This window comes from Gymnoscopelus microlampas (assembly GCF_963454915.1).
Source record: "Gymnoscopelus microlampas genome assembly, chromosome: 19".
NCBI classification, from domain to species: Eukaryota; Metazoa; Chordata; class Actinopteri; order Myctophiformes; family Myctophidae; genus Gymnoscopelus; species Gymnoscopelus microlampas.
This window is the reverse complement of record NC_139956.1, coordinates 2,542,922-2,557,921: the sequence shown is the minus strand read 5'-3', so window position 1 is coordinate 2,557,921 and position 15,000 is coordinate 2,542,922. Positions and strand designations below refer to the sequence as shown.

Sequence of the window (15,000 nt, the reverse complement as noted above, 5' to 3'; positions counted from 1 at the left end):
ATCATTAAAATAATATTGAAATGAACATAACCCTAACCTAACCCTATCCTAACCCTAAAACCGAAATAAAGTGACAAAAAGCCCCCCAAAAGGTGACCCGACCCGACCCAAACCCGCAAAATTTTCCGCGCGCTTCGCGCGCGGGATGTGCACCCACGCACGCGCGCTGCGCGCGCGTGCGTGGTGGCACGGGGGGGGCCTGATCACTGTGCTCTGCCTCCCGGCCCGGCTTTCAGTTGTTCCGCCACTGCCTTTAACCAAGCCAACCTTAAAGCCAACCTTTAACCAAGTAACTTTACACATAGGCCAACCTTTAACCAAGCCAACCTTAAAGCCAACCTTTAACCAAGTAACTTTACACATAGGCCAACCTTTAAACACATTCATGTAATGGTTTTTGTAAAAATGTTGCTAATGGTCCCAAAAGTGAGTGAAAGATTTCTGCTATTTGTTTCCAAAAAGCTTTGCACCAAGCTGCTATACACATTGTTTTACTTAAGTAAAAGTATCAATACCGCAATGTAGAAATACTCTTATAGTTACAATTAGAAGTCCGGAATTAAAGATGTACTTGAGTACAATGGTATTAGTTTCAGAATGTCCTTAAAGTACCAAAAGTAAAAGTACTCTTTAAGCAGAATGTCCCATTTCACAAGTTTTCAAATGTATACAAGTTTATAAAAAATCTTTTGAAAATATCAGATCTACAAGAGTAGGGTTGAAGTGGTTAATGTATGTTTTGTAATAATAATCAAAATCTACAAAGTAACTAGTAACTAAAGTTTTCAAATAACTAGTCGAGTAAAAGCATAATATTTACCTTTGAGATGTAGTGAAGTAGAAGTAAAAGTACTGAACATTGGAACTTAAAGGGCAAGACCACTTTAGTAGAGGTTTGGGTTGTGTAGTTACCTTGCCATGATGTAACTCCAAAGGTGGGCAAGAAATAAAAAATAATTACTCCATTGATTAGAAATTGATAATTCAAAATATGCTCCTCATTGACTTACATTGTACGGTAAAACTGATCTCAAAGTCACTTTTGTAGCACATAAACGAATGCAAACAAAGTTGATTCAGACAATATAGAACATCACCAAACCCAGTACTGTTTTTTTTTCAATAAAAATGTCAACTTCCTGTTGATTTTGCCATTTTTAATAAGTAGAAAACCCAGACTGGATCGGCGGATCCGGATCCAGATCTTCAAATAGTAAAATCAACAGGAAGTTGACATTTTTATTAAAAAAACAAACAGTAGTGGGTTTGGTGATGTTCTATATTGTCTGAATCAGCTATGTTTGGTTTCATTTATGTGCTTAAAGAGTGACTTTGAGAGCTGTTTTACCTACAATGTAAGTCAATGAGGAGCATATTTTTAATTATCAATTTCTAATCAATGGAGTAATTATTTTTTATTTCTTGCCCACCTTTGGAGTTACATCATGACAAGGTAACTACACAACCCAAACCTCTACCAAAGTACAATCAGTGGATAAAATGTTGTCTGTATTAAAGCTGGCCCGGTGTGCCTAAGTGCGGAATTCAGGTTTGGGAACGTGACAAATGGTCCAAACGGTGCTTTTCTGTTTGCATGCGTTGTGGGTTATGTCACTTGTCCGTTGTGTGTTGCCTTGGTTTAAAAGGAGCTCACTCGTTGGTAAGGTGCCTCCTTTGGTTGTGTCCTGTTGAGGGCAAGGAGGACTTGTGCGTCCCCTGACTAAAAGTCTAACATAATGGCTTGGATGAGGGGATAAGTTCATTTGGTTGTTCCATAGTTTGTTAAAGTCATGTTTATTCTACAATTCATTTGGGTTCCTGTAGACCGGTCGTAATTCTGCACAAATAATGGCTTGTATATTTGAAAAAAAATCTTTGAATCTGGGTTTGCCTACAACTGTCTCTACAACTGAGACAGTCTGTAGTGCTTGGCTTGTATGGTCCCTCGTTGGCATGGGAGTTGGCCTGTGTGTGTGTGTGGGGATCATTGGTGAAATTGTACACATACTGCCTGGACATTTGACACTTGAGATGGACAATGTGGTGACAGACATTGTTGAATACACTATTCCATGATTAACAATAATTTATTTTGTCTTGTGCCCTGTATTGCCCTGGTTCTTTAGCTCCTCCTCTTAATTTGCTTCCAGGTACCAGTTGCTGAGGTGTGGAGGGAAAGTGGCAGGTTATAACAGGCCATAGATAAATGAAAGTTACTGTTTTTTGGAGGTTTTGTTTGTTTGGGTTAAATTGAGTTTTGAAGTTTGGGAGTTGGTCACTTGTTTCGGTGTTCCTGTTGGGACACCGTTTTTATGGAGGGGGGTGTGACGTCCTCCCACTCTGTCTACCAGTGCTAGTCTGGTGAATGCCTGGTAGGTGGAGCTGGGAGGCCATCAGCTCTGATCTGGAGCACCTGAGCCTATTGCTCTGAGGGCTTTAAAAGGGTGTTCACTCTCCATTCCGACATCTCACCACTCCGACTAGTGGCTTCCGCGTGCGGTTAGGGTTAGGGTTAGGTATAGGGTTCGTCAACGTCGGAAAGGCGACATGTCGGAAAGGAGAAATGCACCCCTTTAAAAGCAGTCCTCTTTCTGTCAGATATTCTCATCTCCTCTCGCCTCAGTTTGTTTGTTAACATACCTTGGTTTACACCTTACAACATTCACACTGCACATACACTCGCACCCATACACTGCCTTCACACTGATGCTCATTCATATTTACTGATGTGTTATGTTTGTTGTTTAGTTAGTTTATATTTAAATAAAGACATTTTATACACTTTTAACTGTGCCTGTGTCTCCCTTTTGTTGCAACCTTGAGTCAGGTCGTAACAGTGGTCTTGCCCTTTAACTCCAATAAAGTAAAGCAAATACCCCAAAATGTGTCTTAAGTACAGTACTTGAGTAAATGTACTTACTTACTTTATACCACTGGCTTTGGCAATATGTTTTCTCATGCCAATAAAGCTCCTTTGAATTTAACTGAACTGTGTGTGTGTGTGTGTGTGTGTGTGTGTGTGTGTGTGTGTGTGTGTGTGTGTGTGTGTGTGTGTGTGTGTGTGTGTGTGTGTGTGTGTGTGTGTGTGTGTGTGTGTGTGTGTGTGTGTGTGTGTGTGTGTGTGTGTGTGTGTGTGTGTACAGACGCTAAAGGCACCATCAGAGAGATAGTGCTTCCTAAGGGTCTGGACCTGGATCGTCCTAAGCGGACGCGCACGTCCTTCACGGCGGAGCAGCTGTACCGTCTGGAGCTGGAGTTCCAGAGGTGTCAGTACGTGGTGGGACGAGAGAGGACCGACCTGGCCCGGCAGCTCAACCTGTCTGAGACACAGGTAGGAATATATAGCCTACATCAGTGTGGTTCTCAACCAGTGGTCCTTGAAGGGGTTCCAGGGGGTCCCCAGACAAATAGTTACGAACCAAATTGACCCTTATGTGTCTGTAACTCTGAGAGTGTACAAATGGAACCAAATGGACCCTAACGGGTCCACTTGTACACTCTCAGGGTTAAATAAACACTGATGATGATACTACAGTGTAGATTGGGACCCCCAAGAAATCAAAATGGTTGAGTCCCTGTCATATTTGTTCAAATGGGGGTCCCTCCATGGGCTAATATGTGTCAATTTGGGGGTCCTTGACACGAAAAAGGTTGAAAACCACTGGCCTACATGTAATGGTTCTCAAGCTTTGTCATGTCAAGGACCCCCACAATGATATGTATTTGGCCGCGGACCCCCATCTCAAAATATGTTGTTCCAGGGACCCCCCAGAAGCAAAGATTTGAGTTACAAATGTTTGCTTTAAAATATTTGTATTCAAAGGTTAGCACAAATTTTCACGATATTCCAAAAAATAGCAGATCTACAAGCTCATAGCGTGGCACCGAGTGCCGCACTATGAGCTTGTAGATCTGCTATTTTTGAATGGCCAAAGTATAAATGGTTAAAGTGGTAACATTGTGTCTCAACCTGCATGTCTGAGACACAGGTAGGAATATATGCATATAGGCTATACCATTGGTTCTTAAAGAGGGGGTCCCCATGCAGCCAAATTGTACGTCAGATCTGCTATTTATGAAAAGTAGTGAAAATTTGTGCAAATCTTTTGAATATATAAATATTTTTGTCATATTCAATACAAGACCCCTGCTGATCATGTACCCCAAATTGATATGTATTTGGCCACGGACCCCCATCTGAAAAAGGCCATGCAGGCAGGGACCCCCAGAGGAGAAGATTTGTGCTAAATACTTTCAAAAATGTGCAAATATATTTTTAAAAAATGTTTAAAAAAATAGCAGATGTGCAAGTGACGCGCTGCAAGCTTGTAGATCTGCTATTTTTGACTAGCCAACATATAAATGGATAAAGTGCTTAAATGATTGTGTTACTGTATGTCAGGGACATGGAATGTAAAGGCCTCTGGTTTGGAAACCATGCAAATGTCACAGAGCCCCACATTAACTTAGATTAAAGGGACATTTCACTTTCAAAAAAACTTTCGGTCATTTTATCATCTACTCAGGCTTTTGTGAGCCCCCCAGACAGTTTTTAAGTTGCTTGATTCAATATTTATAAATTTGATATTAATTTTATCAGAGACGCCCCCTTTATACAAACCCATTATAACTTCAAACTCCATGTTAGATTCATCAAAAACACCCGTCCTTGGTTCTGGTGACTCACCCTGCCCTCCTAATATGTGAGGGGGCTGTGTTCTTTCGATAACTTTTTTCACTTATTTTTAATATTTTTTAATGGGTTTGTATAGGAAGGGGGCGTGTCTGATAAAATGAATATCAAATATCTAAATAGTGAATCAAGCAACTTAAAAACGGTCTGTTGGGCTCACAAAAGCCTGAGTAGATGATAAAATGACCCAAAGTTTTTTGAAAGTGAAATATCCATTTAAATACTGTATGTCATCAATCCTCATTTATTGAACAATACCATGCCATGTTGATATGTGTGATAGAATATGAATAATGGTTTGTTGATGACAGCATGCTGTGTTTATTATCTCACCAAATGCACCACAATATGGACATGATGTGATCTCAGCTCTCTAGCTGGGCCTAGCTGGGCCTTATAGAGCAGATATATTGTTAAAGTAGGCCTTGGTTGAAATCACTTGTTTATTCATTCAAATAAGTCCCTGATTACAGCTTTAAATGAGCAGCTGTTATTCTTGTTTGAACCTCATGGTTTGATTGAATGAAACCTTGTACATGATGTCTATAATTCATATGATTGAAACATAGTCACAGCTTATTGTATTGTAATCATTTCAAGTGGATTTTAATTACAGTTTAATTAAACTATATACTCCTTATTCTTCTTGAAGAGCAGAGACCCTTGGGCTTCAAGTCTGACAGTTTTTCACCAGCTGGTGGAACAAGCAGCTAAACTCACATTAATGTCTTCAAGTAAAATGTAAACGATATACAGCAATAATACTCTTGAAGGACGACTTCACCACTTTTCAACATATCTTCATATAATAGGTCCTCACTAATGCTCATGATAAAATGGTAAAAAAAAAAATCTAATCAGTCTGTGTCTCAGAGGAGGGCTGTAGACAGTTCAGAAACCCGTCTACCAGTGACATCATTGTTCTCGCCTTAATAAAAATCTGAATAAAAAAAATTGTAATCTTGTTGGGAAAAAAAATCCTGCCTAACGATGATGTCACTGGTAGACGGGTTTCTGGACTGTCCACAGCCCTCCTATGAGACACAGACCAAGTAGAAAAATGGTACCATTTTATCATGAGCATTAGTGAGGACCTATTATATGAAGATAGGTTGAAAAGTGGTGAAGTCGTCCTTTAACCAGTGGTGTAAAGTAACTAGGCTAAGTACATTTTTAAGAGGCAAATATTTTACTTTTACTCCACTACAAAAATAAATAGCTATAGTTACTTAGTAGATTTGGATTATTAAAACATACATTACCCATTGGCAGCCCTATATACATTTTGGCCATTTGAAAATAGCAGATCTGCAAGCTCACAATGCGTCGTGATGCGATGCATTGTGAGCTTGTAGATCTGCTATTTTAATTATTTTTTACATATTTCGTTTTATACATTTGAAAACATTATTGATGCCAATACTTTTGTACTTTTACTCAAGTACATTTAGATTACCAGACTTTTACTTGTAGCCTAACAGAATATTTCTACATTGCAGTATTGATACTTTTACTTAAATAAAACATTTGAGTATTTTTTTCCACCACTGCTGTTAACAAGTAGGCCTACAACTACAAGTCCTACATTCAGAGAGATGGCCTGTTCATCATAACAAACACAGCGATATATAAATTAATTAATGCCTTTATGATTGTGTCCGCCACGTGCGCATTACATTGCTGAGAACTGTGTGTGTGTGTGTGTGTGTGTGTGTGTGTGTGTGTGTGTGTGTGTGTGTGTGTGTGTGTGTGTGTGTGTGTGTGTGTGTGTGTGTGTGTGTGTGTGTGCGCGCGCGTGCGCGTGCGCCCCCGTGTGTGTGCGTGTGTCCTTGAATTGAAAAAGTTTGAGAATTGCTGTTCTCTATAAGGCAACATTGTAACGCATAACTTATCTATACTGTAAAAAAAATACTCAGTGTTAATTTTACTCCAAGAGTGTATATATAGGGTCCATCTGATTCTGGATCCATTTGGACACTCTGTGAGTTACAGACCTGTTTAAAGGATCCATTTATTTCTGAGCTGCACGGGGTCCGTTTTTTCACTCTCTCAGAGTTAAATTAAGCCTGATTATTTTACAGTGTTGGCAGTACACATATACATTCTGACTGATGCAATAAGAAGAAGAAGAAGAAGAAGAAGAAGAAGAAGAAGAAGAAGAAGAATTGTCCTTTCAATCAGAACCTTATTGTCCACATGGATTATTATTATTATCATGGACCCCATCATGACTGAATGATCAGGAGAATTTTTTAGCACCAAATGTGAAGCTTTTTTTAATAGCTACTATTATTTATTATTGGATAGAGGAATAATGGGTGGGGCACCTTGACATTGTGGGCAGTCAATGTTAAATTGGTTATCCCCCCATCAACATGCACATCATTATCAGATCTATATCTATAGGCCAACATTTACCCTTCAGCGTATTGTTTATACCCCAAAAAGCAATTTGTGGAAATATGAGGCCTTTAAATGTCAAATGTTTGAGCATGTTTAAATCATGTTTTTTCACACCATTTATCCAAATTCTTTTGATCTTACTTTTTTCACATTTTGGAATAAAAAGCCAAGATTGAGGCGCAAATTCCATGTTCAATATTGTTGATTATGTTCTGTTAAACGTTGAAACAAATGTATCCAAATGCATAATGAGATATAGCCTATGTTTTTAGTCTATACATGTCCTCTGCTCTGAGGATGTCTTCTTAATGCATTATTATTGATATGAAACATGACAAATATGAATATTGGTGGTTGTTGTCAGTTGTATATAATGTGCCTACAGGCTATGGCCTATATGCCTTAATGCCTATCAGGCCATATGTCTGTAGTCTACTCCTTATATCAGGGCTCTGCAACCTTATTCAGCCCAAAGACCCCTTAGCTGAGAGAGAGATGAAGCAGGGACCCCTTAGCTGAGAGAGAGAGAGATGAAGCAGGGACCCCTTAGCTGAGAGAGATGAAGCAGGGACCCCTTAGCTGAGAGAGAGAGAGAGAGAGAGAGAGATGAAGCAGGGACCCCTTAGCTGAGAGAGAGATGAAGCAGTACCCCTTAGCTGAGAGAGAGATGAAGCAGGGACCCCTTAGCTGAGAGACAGATGAAGCAGGGACCCCTTAGCTGAGAGAGATATGAAGCAGGGACCCCTTAGCTGAGAGATATGAAGCAGGGACCCCTTAGCTGAGAGAGAGATGAAGCAGGGACCCCTTAGCTGAGAGAGATGAAGCAGGGACCCCTTAGCAGAGAGAGAGATGAAGCAGGGACCCCTTAGCTGAGAGAGAGATGAAGCAGGGACCCCTTAGCTGAGACAGAGATGAAGCAGGGACCCCTTAGCTGAGACAGAGATGAAGCAGAGACCCCTTAGCTGAGACAGAGATGAAGCAGGGACCCCTTAGCTGAGACAGAGATGAAGCAGGGACCCCCACCAATACATATTGTATAATATTTTGTTGCAGATTAAACTTTTTCACAGATAACTATATTATCAGTGTTGTGTAAATTAATGTTTTTTCCCCGTTCATATCAGACATTTAACCACTTAAACCTTGATTTGCGTCCCCCCCCCACACCAAAACTCTCTGCTGAAAATAGCAGATCACAAGCACACAAGAGCTTTTAGATCTGCTATTTTCATCTAATGTTCTCCTCATAATAGTAGAGATGCTAGTGGTTCATGTAAAAAATAAAAAATAAATCCATTTGCACAAAGATTTGGCAGACCCCCTATATAGTAGCTCTGAGGACCCCCTATGGTCCCGGACCCCCCATGTTGAAGACCCCTGCCCTATATTATTGTGTCGCTACTAGGCCGTTGCATCGCGCATGTTGCTGCGTGTCTTCAAGTCACGTGCCACACAAGCAATTATGACCAATAAGGTCATGTGCTATCTATGATAGAATATGAATATGAATGTATAATGATTTGTTTATTATGTCACCAAATGCACCACAATATGGACATGAATACATGGTGGAAACTAAGTAACTATACGTTTTTACTTTACTAGAGTATTTCCAATTTCTGTACTTTTACTTCTACTCCACTACATCTCAGAGGCAAATATTGTACTTTTTACTCCACTACAACTTGAAGACTTTAGTTACTAGTTACTTTGTAGGTTTAGATTATTATTACAAAACATATACATTAAGACTTGACTTAAGCCCTACAGTATATACATTTTGGCCATTTGAACTTGGCAGATCTACAAGCTCACAATGTGACCCATTGTCCCATTTCACAAGTTTTCAAAAGTGTAAAATGTATAAAAAAATATTTTGAAAATAGCAGATCTACAAGCTCACAATGCGTAATAAGTACTTTTACTTTTTTACTTTTAATAGTAGGTGCTTTTACTTGAAACAGAGTATATTTCTACATTGCAGTATACTTTTATTTAAGTAAAACATTTGAGTACTTTTCCCACCTCTGTACATGAATAATGATCTCAGCTCTCTAACTGGGCCTAGCTGGGCCTTATAGGGCCTTATAAGGCCCTATAGGCCTTATAAGGCCTTATAAGGCCCTATAGGCCTTATAAGGCCTTATAAGGCTTAGGCTGACATGTTGTTAAATTTAGCTAGATTGGTTGAAATAACGTTTTATTTATTAAAATAAGTTCCGGACTGCATCTTTAAAAAAACAGCTATATATGTTTATTTGAACAAACACTCTATAGTAATGGTATACTATCACAATATAGAGTTATTTAACACTTACTGAACAAACACACTATAGTAATGTTACTGAACTGCATACCTTTTTAACAAAATCCTTGTTTTAACCAAAACAATATCACAATCTTTAAAGTAACTCATTGAGTTAAAACTAAAACCAATTATGGACTGGAAGGTTTTTTTAAGATTACTTTATTTAGAAGTTTGCAGAAAAAAAGCACATGAAAGTACAGTTTAAATACGAGGTCAAAAGTTTTGAATTGCAACCTCCAGCACAGCCCCAGGTCCGCACTTTTATATTACCTCTGGGGTGGAATCTCAATGCTTTGTCAATGCAAATGCGTGGATTGTTGCGCATTTTTCCAAGAATCCACGCATTTGCATTGACAAAGCATTGGCAGATAAAATCACAGTGCAGTGGGACCGTGCCCTCCTGGAAGGTATTCTTTTAGGGCAGTTTTGAAGGAGAGTAGGGTTTAACACTGCTTCATTCCTTTAGGTTGGGCATTCCACATTTTTGTTGCATATAGGAGAAAGAATTCAACCCCTTGTTTGTGCCAAATCCTGGTCCGTTTGATTCCATTTGAACATCCTTGGAGTTACATGTTCAGAGTGAACGAATACACTGATGCAACTAAACCAGAAACGAGGCATAGCCTAATATTTGAGCAAATTTGTCGCATTTCTATAAAAGTCTCATCTCTTTGAAGTATGTTTGCCACACTCCTATCTCTGAGTGCTTTTAGCAGGTGCATTAATAGCGTTCATTTGTTCATTTATATATCTATTTATTTGGGTTAGTATTGGCTTGTTTGCGGAGTTTCTTTGATCTGTTCGTTGGCAAATGGATGATGGATCCACTTCAAGGTTAATCATGAATACAAAAAACAACCTCATGGCAGATGATAGTCTGTGACTTTATTATAGAGATGGTTTAGTGAAGCGACAAGGTTCCCTTTTTAGTGTGTGTGTGTGTGTGTGTGTGTGTGTGTGTGTGTGTGTGTGTGTGTGTGTGTGTGTGTGTGTGTGTGTGTGTGTGTGTGTGTGTGTGTGTGTGTGTGTGTGTGTGTGTGTGTGTGTGCGCGTGTGCGCGCGCGCTCTGTCAATAATTCGATGAGAGAGAGAGAGAGAGAGAGAGATGGTTTGAAAGCATTTTGATTTGAAATGCTTTTCCTGCTTGTTTGTCTTCTTATAAAGAGCATAAAAAGAAAAATGATTGCTGGTCTCTGAGGTCAACCAAACACCAAACTGTCCATTCAGATTATTTTCTCTAAAGAGCTGAATGAGAATAATAATAATAATAATAATAATGTTTTCACTGCATGGTGCTGAATGAGGCTCAGTTTATCTAAACATAAACAAACACACATTTCAATGTCAACTCACAATTCTGTTTATTTCCATTAAGAACAACACCATAGCCTATCTATAAATACCTCTAAATACTTATAACCGCTTTAATGTTTTGTTTTAATGCTTTGTTTTGTTCTCCTGAGCCGAGGAACAGCGGTGTAAATTTACTCAAGTACTGTACAGTTTTTAGGTATTTTTTACTTCCAATTTCAGTACTTTTACTTCTACTCCACTACATCTCAAAGGCAAATATTGTACTTTTACTCCACTATAATTATTTGAAAACTTTATAGTTACTAGTTACTTTGCAGATATACATTATCTTATTATAAAACATACATTAACCACTTTAGCCCTATTTTAGACCTATACTATACTATACTATACTATACTATTTCAAACATTTTAATACTTTTACTTTTGGTACTTTAAGTATATTTTGTAGCCAATACGTTTGTACTTTTACTCAACATATTGAACACAGGCCCTTTTACTTGTAACAGAGTATTTTTATATTGTGGTATTGATACTTTTACTTACTTTTTTCGGTATAAATTGAGTTGATTCTCTCCCTTAAATGTCATATATTTATTAACTTAGCATTGAGATGTTGGGATTTGCATATTTACCGTTGTTGCACAAATCAAACGCATACATTCGATTAATATTCATCGAAACATGACCGTTATACGGCCTGAACAATTAAGTCCAATGACACACATTGACACTTATTAGCCCGCGGACCCCCATTTGAAAATATATGCCAAGGACCCCCATAAGATAAGATTTGTTTTCGGCTCTAGGAGTGATTTTCAACCATTTTAATTTCAAGGACCCCCAGTTTGACATGCATTATAGGCTACGGACCCCCATTTAATGGTATTTCTATCTCTGGGACCCCAATTTATATTATAAAATCAATGTTAATGTAACTCTGAGAGTGTGCAAATGGGTCCATTTGGTTCCATTGGTACACTCTCTGAGTTACAGACCCATAAGGGTCCATTTGGTTCCTAACTATCTAACATTTAGCTGGGGACCCCCTGGAAATCCCTCAAGGACCCCTGGGGCCGGTGGTCCCCGGACCCCACTTTGAGAAACACTGCATTACAGGCAACATGCGAGTTATCATTAAACAACAGATATTTTATCTCATTGTTTGTTAAAGTAGAACATTTTGCGGACGTCATCTACTATTCGTTCTGGTCCTTTAACTCAATTTATATTTTCTTTTAAAAAGTCATCAACAATAGACTATTATAAATGTTAACAACTCGTTATGAAAACTGTGAATCTACAGGTGTTTGTTTGACTGACACCAACACATATATATAACCATAATATTTAATATATTCAGACCATTATTATACTTGAACATTCTGCTTCTTTTTAAAACGACCATTTGTGAACATTTTGTCCTGCATGTATATCATTATTATGCAAATCTCACCACTTCTCCCTTTTCGCTTTTACGACAGAAAATAAAACAGTGAAGTAGTACATTTACTCAATTAGGCCTACTAACTGTACTCAAGTACAATGTTGAGCTACTTTAGTTTTTTACTTGAGTATTTTCGTTTTAAAAACTTTAGGCTGTACTTGAATCTCACATGCAGCAGATATTGCTATTTTCTACTCCACTACAATCATTATAGTTAGTTTCATGTCACTTTGTAGATATTAAAAACAAAACATACATTTACCGTCGATTTTGTAATACTTCGTCTATTCCAAAATAGCCGATCTACATTTAAAAATGTCTCTAGGCCTACTTTAGAACATCCTGAAAAGGGACATTCTGCATAAAACACTACTTTTACTTTTGGTACTTCAAATCGATGCCAAAACATTTGCACATTTACTCATGAGTAAAACTTTGAATACCGGGCAAGGCGGGCATTAACTTGTGTATTTAATTTATATATATATATATATATATATATATTGCTACTTTTACTTAAGTAAAAAAAAATACAATACAATACTTATTCCATCAGCAGATAACACATGTGTTCTATTGCTAAAACATGATCACAAAATAAAACTAAAATCCTAAACATAACAGAATAAAGTATAAAGTAACAGAAGCATCTTTAGTGACGAGATGAGTTTAGAGAGGTTTGGATGGTTGAGGCGTTTTGTTTCACGCGGGGGGGCGGGGCGGGTGGGGGGGGGGCTCCAATTAGTTCAGACAGGTTTTCAAACTGATGCACGCATTGAGGCAGAACACGCACGCACGCACGCACGCACGCACGCACGCACGCACGCACGCACGCACGCACACACACACACACACACACACACACACACACACACACACACACACACACACACACACACACACACACACACACACACACTAACACACAGCAAGAGGGGTGAATTCTTGAGATTTCTGTAATCGTGCACACACTTGACTATAATTATACTAATAATAATGCATGCGTTTTATACTAAAATGTATGAATAACTTTCTGAGTTGGCAAAGCCTGCATTAGGCTCTGCAATGACAGAAATGAACTACAATATGTGCCTTATAACAGGGAATGAATAAATGCATTACGGAAAAAGTACCAAGTATCAATACTGCAATATAGAAATACTCTGTAGGCCTACAAGTAAAAGTCCGGAATTAAAAATCTACTTGAGTAAAAGTACAAAAATATTGGTATCAAAATGTTCTTAATGTACCAAAAGTTGTCATTATGCAGAATGTCCCATTTCAAGTTTTCAAATGTATAAAAATCATTGGAAAATAGCAGATCATCTACAAGCTCACAATGCTTGCATTGCATGCATTATGAGCTTGTAGATCTGCTGTTTTCAAATGCCCGAAATGTAGGCCTAGGGCTGAAGTGGTTAATGTCTGTTTTGTAATAATAATCAAATCTACAAAGTAACTAAAGTTTTCAAATATTTTTAGTGGAGTGAAAGTATTAATATTTGCCTCTGAGATGTAGTGGAGTAGAAGTAAAAGTATGGAAAATTGGAAACACTCCAGTAAAGTAAAAAATACCTCAAAATTGTACTTAAGTACAGTACTTGAGTTGAGTAAATGTACTTAGTTACTTTACACCTCTATTATATACCCTATGCTGATAGGTGGAAACGTTGTCAGTACAAAAACATTACATTTGTTATTATAATAATTTAAAAACTATTTAAAAATATCGAAAATAGCTGATCGACAAGCTCACAAGGCCTCACAATGTGAGGCCTTGAGAGCTTGTCAATCGGCTATTTTCTATATTTTTTGTGTGTGATGAAGTACAGGCCATTAATTTACAACAAAGCATAAAAAACAAGTTGAAAAATATTAGAGGTACAAGCTATAAGTGCCATAAGTGATTGTCAGAGAGAGGGACCCCCCACCCCGGTCCCAGTAGGGGTCCCCCAAGCCCAGTAGGGGGTCCCCGTCCCCCCAGCCCAGCGCTATACACTAACACAGTGGGGGACCACCAACCAGATTCACTGTTCACTTCACTGTGGCTGCAAATGGATTTAAAGTAACACTGACTTTATTTAGTTATTACTGTGGCTCCTCGCTTTGTTTAGTTTGACATGAAAGGTGTGGAACCAGCTCTATACTAAATGCTTTTACTAAATGCTAAATACTTTTGTCATTATATCCTCTAACTAACCTGTAGTTGATTTCAGCTTAATGCAAATGATTACTAGTCTAAGTAATGTATTATCATACATTTTTGCCAGACATATTTGTTAATGAAGAAATAAGAAAAATAAAATGTGCGTGTATATATATATATATATATATATATATATATATATATATACATATATATATATATATACGTATATATATATATATATATATATATATGTATATATATATATATATATATATATATATATATATATATATATATATATATATATATATATATATATATATATATATATATATACTATAGTGAAAATAGCAGATCTACAAGCCCCAGCTAAAAATAGCAATCTTCACTTCAGAAAATATGAGTCAAGTTGATGTAATGGCAGCTATAGCCTGTATGGGCGTGTCAGATGGATGCTTGCCAACAGAATGCATCATGGGAAATGAACACAAAAGAGAAAGGCCAAGATAGACAGGACTCCCTAAAAACGAGACGTTTCACCCAGGGACCGCCCCTTAAATAGTGTAGTTTCTGAACCAACATTTTCAATTTCAATTGTTTCATATCAGCATTGAAGTATTATGCAGGTTACATACATTGTGATCTCAACCTTATGGGTTTATAACAGGGACAGCATGTGTGTCAAC

At 37.9% G+C, this 15,000-nt stretch overlaps 1 protein-coding gene across 1 annotated transcript in view; it reads left to right on the top strand.

Annotated features, from left to right (window-relative positions):
- vax2 (ventral anterior homeobox 2) overlaps window positions 1-15,000 on the top strand; it is a gene marked incomplete at both ends in the record, with an annotated part of 43,836 nt that overhangs the window by 8,106 nt on the left and 20,730 nt on the right. Inside the window, one exon of the mRNA XM_084043247.1 lies at window positions 3,144-3,331. Coding sequence (XP_083899373.1) covers window positions 3,144-3,331 — 188 coding nt within the window. The remainder of the gene's footprint in view (window positions 1-3,143; window positions 3,332-15,000) is intronic.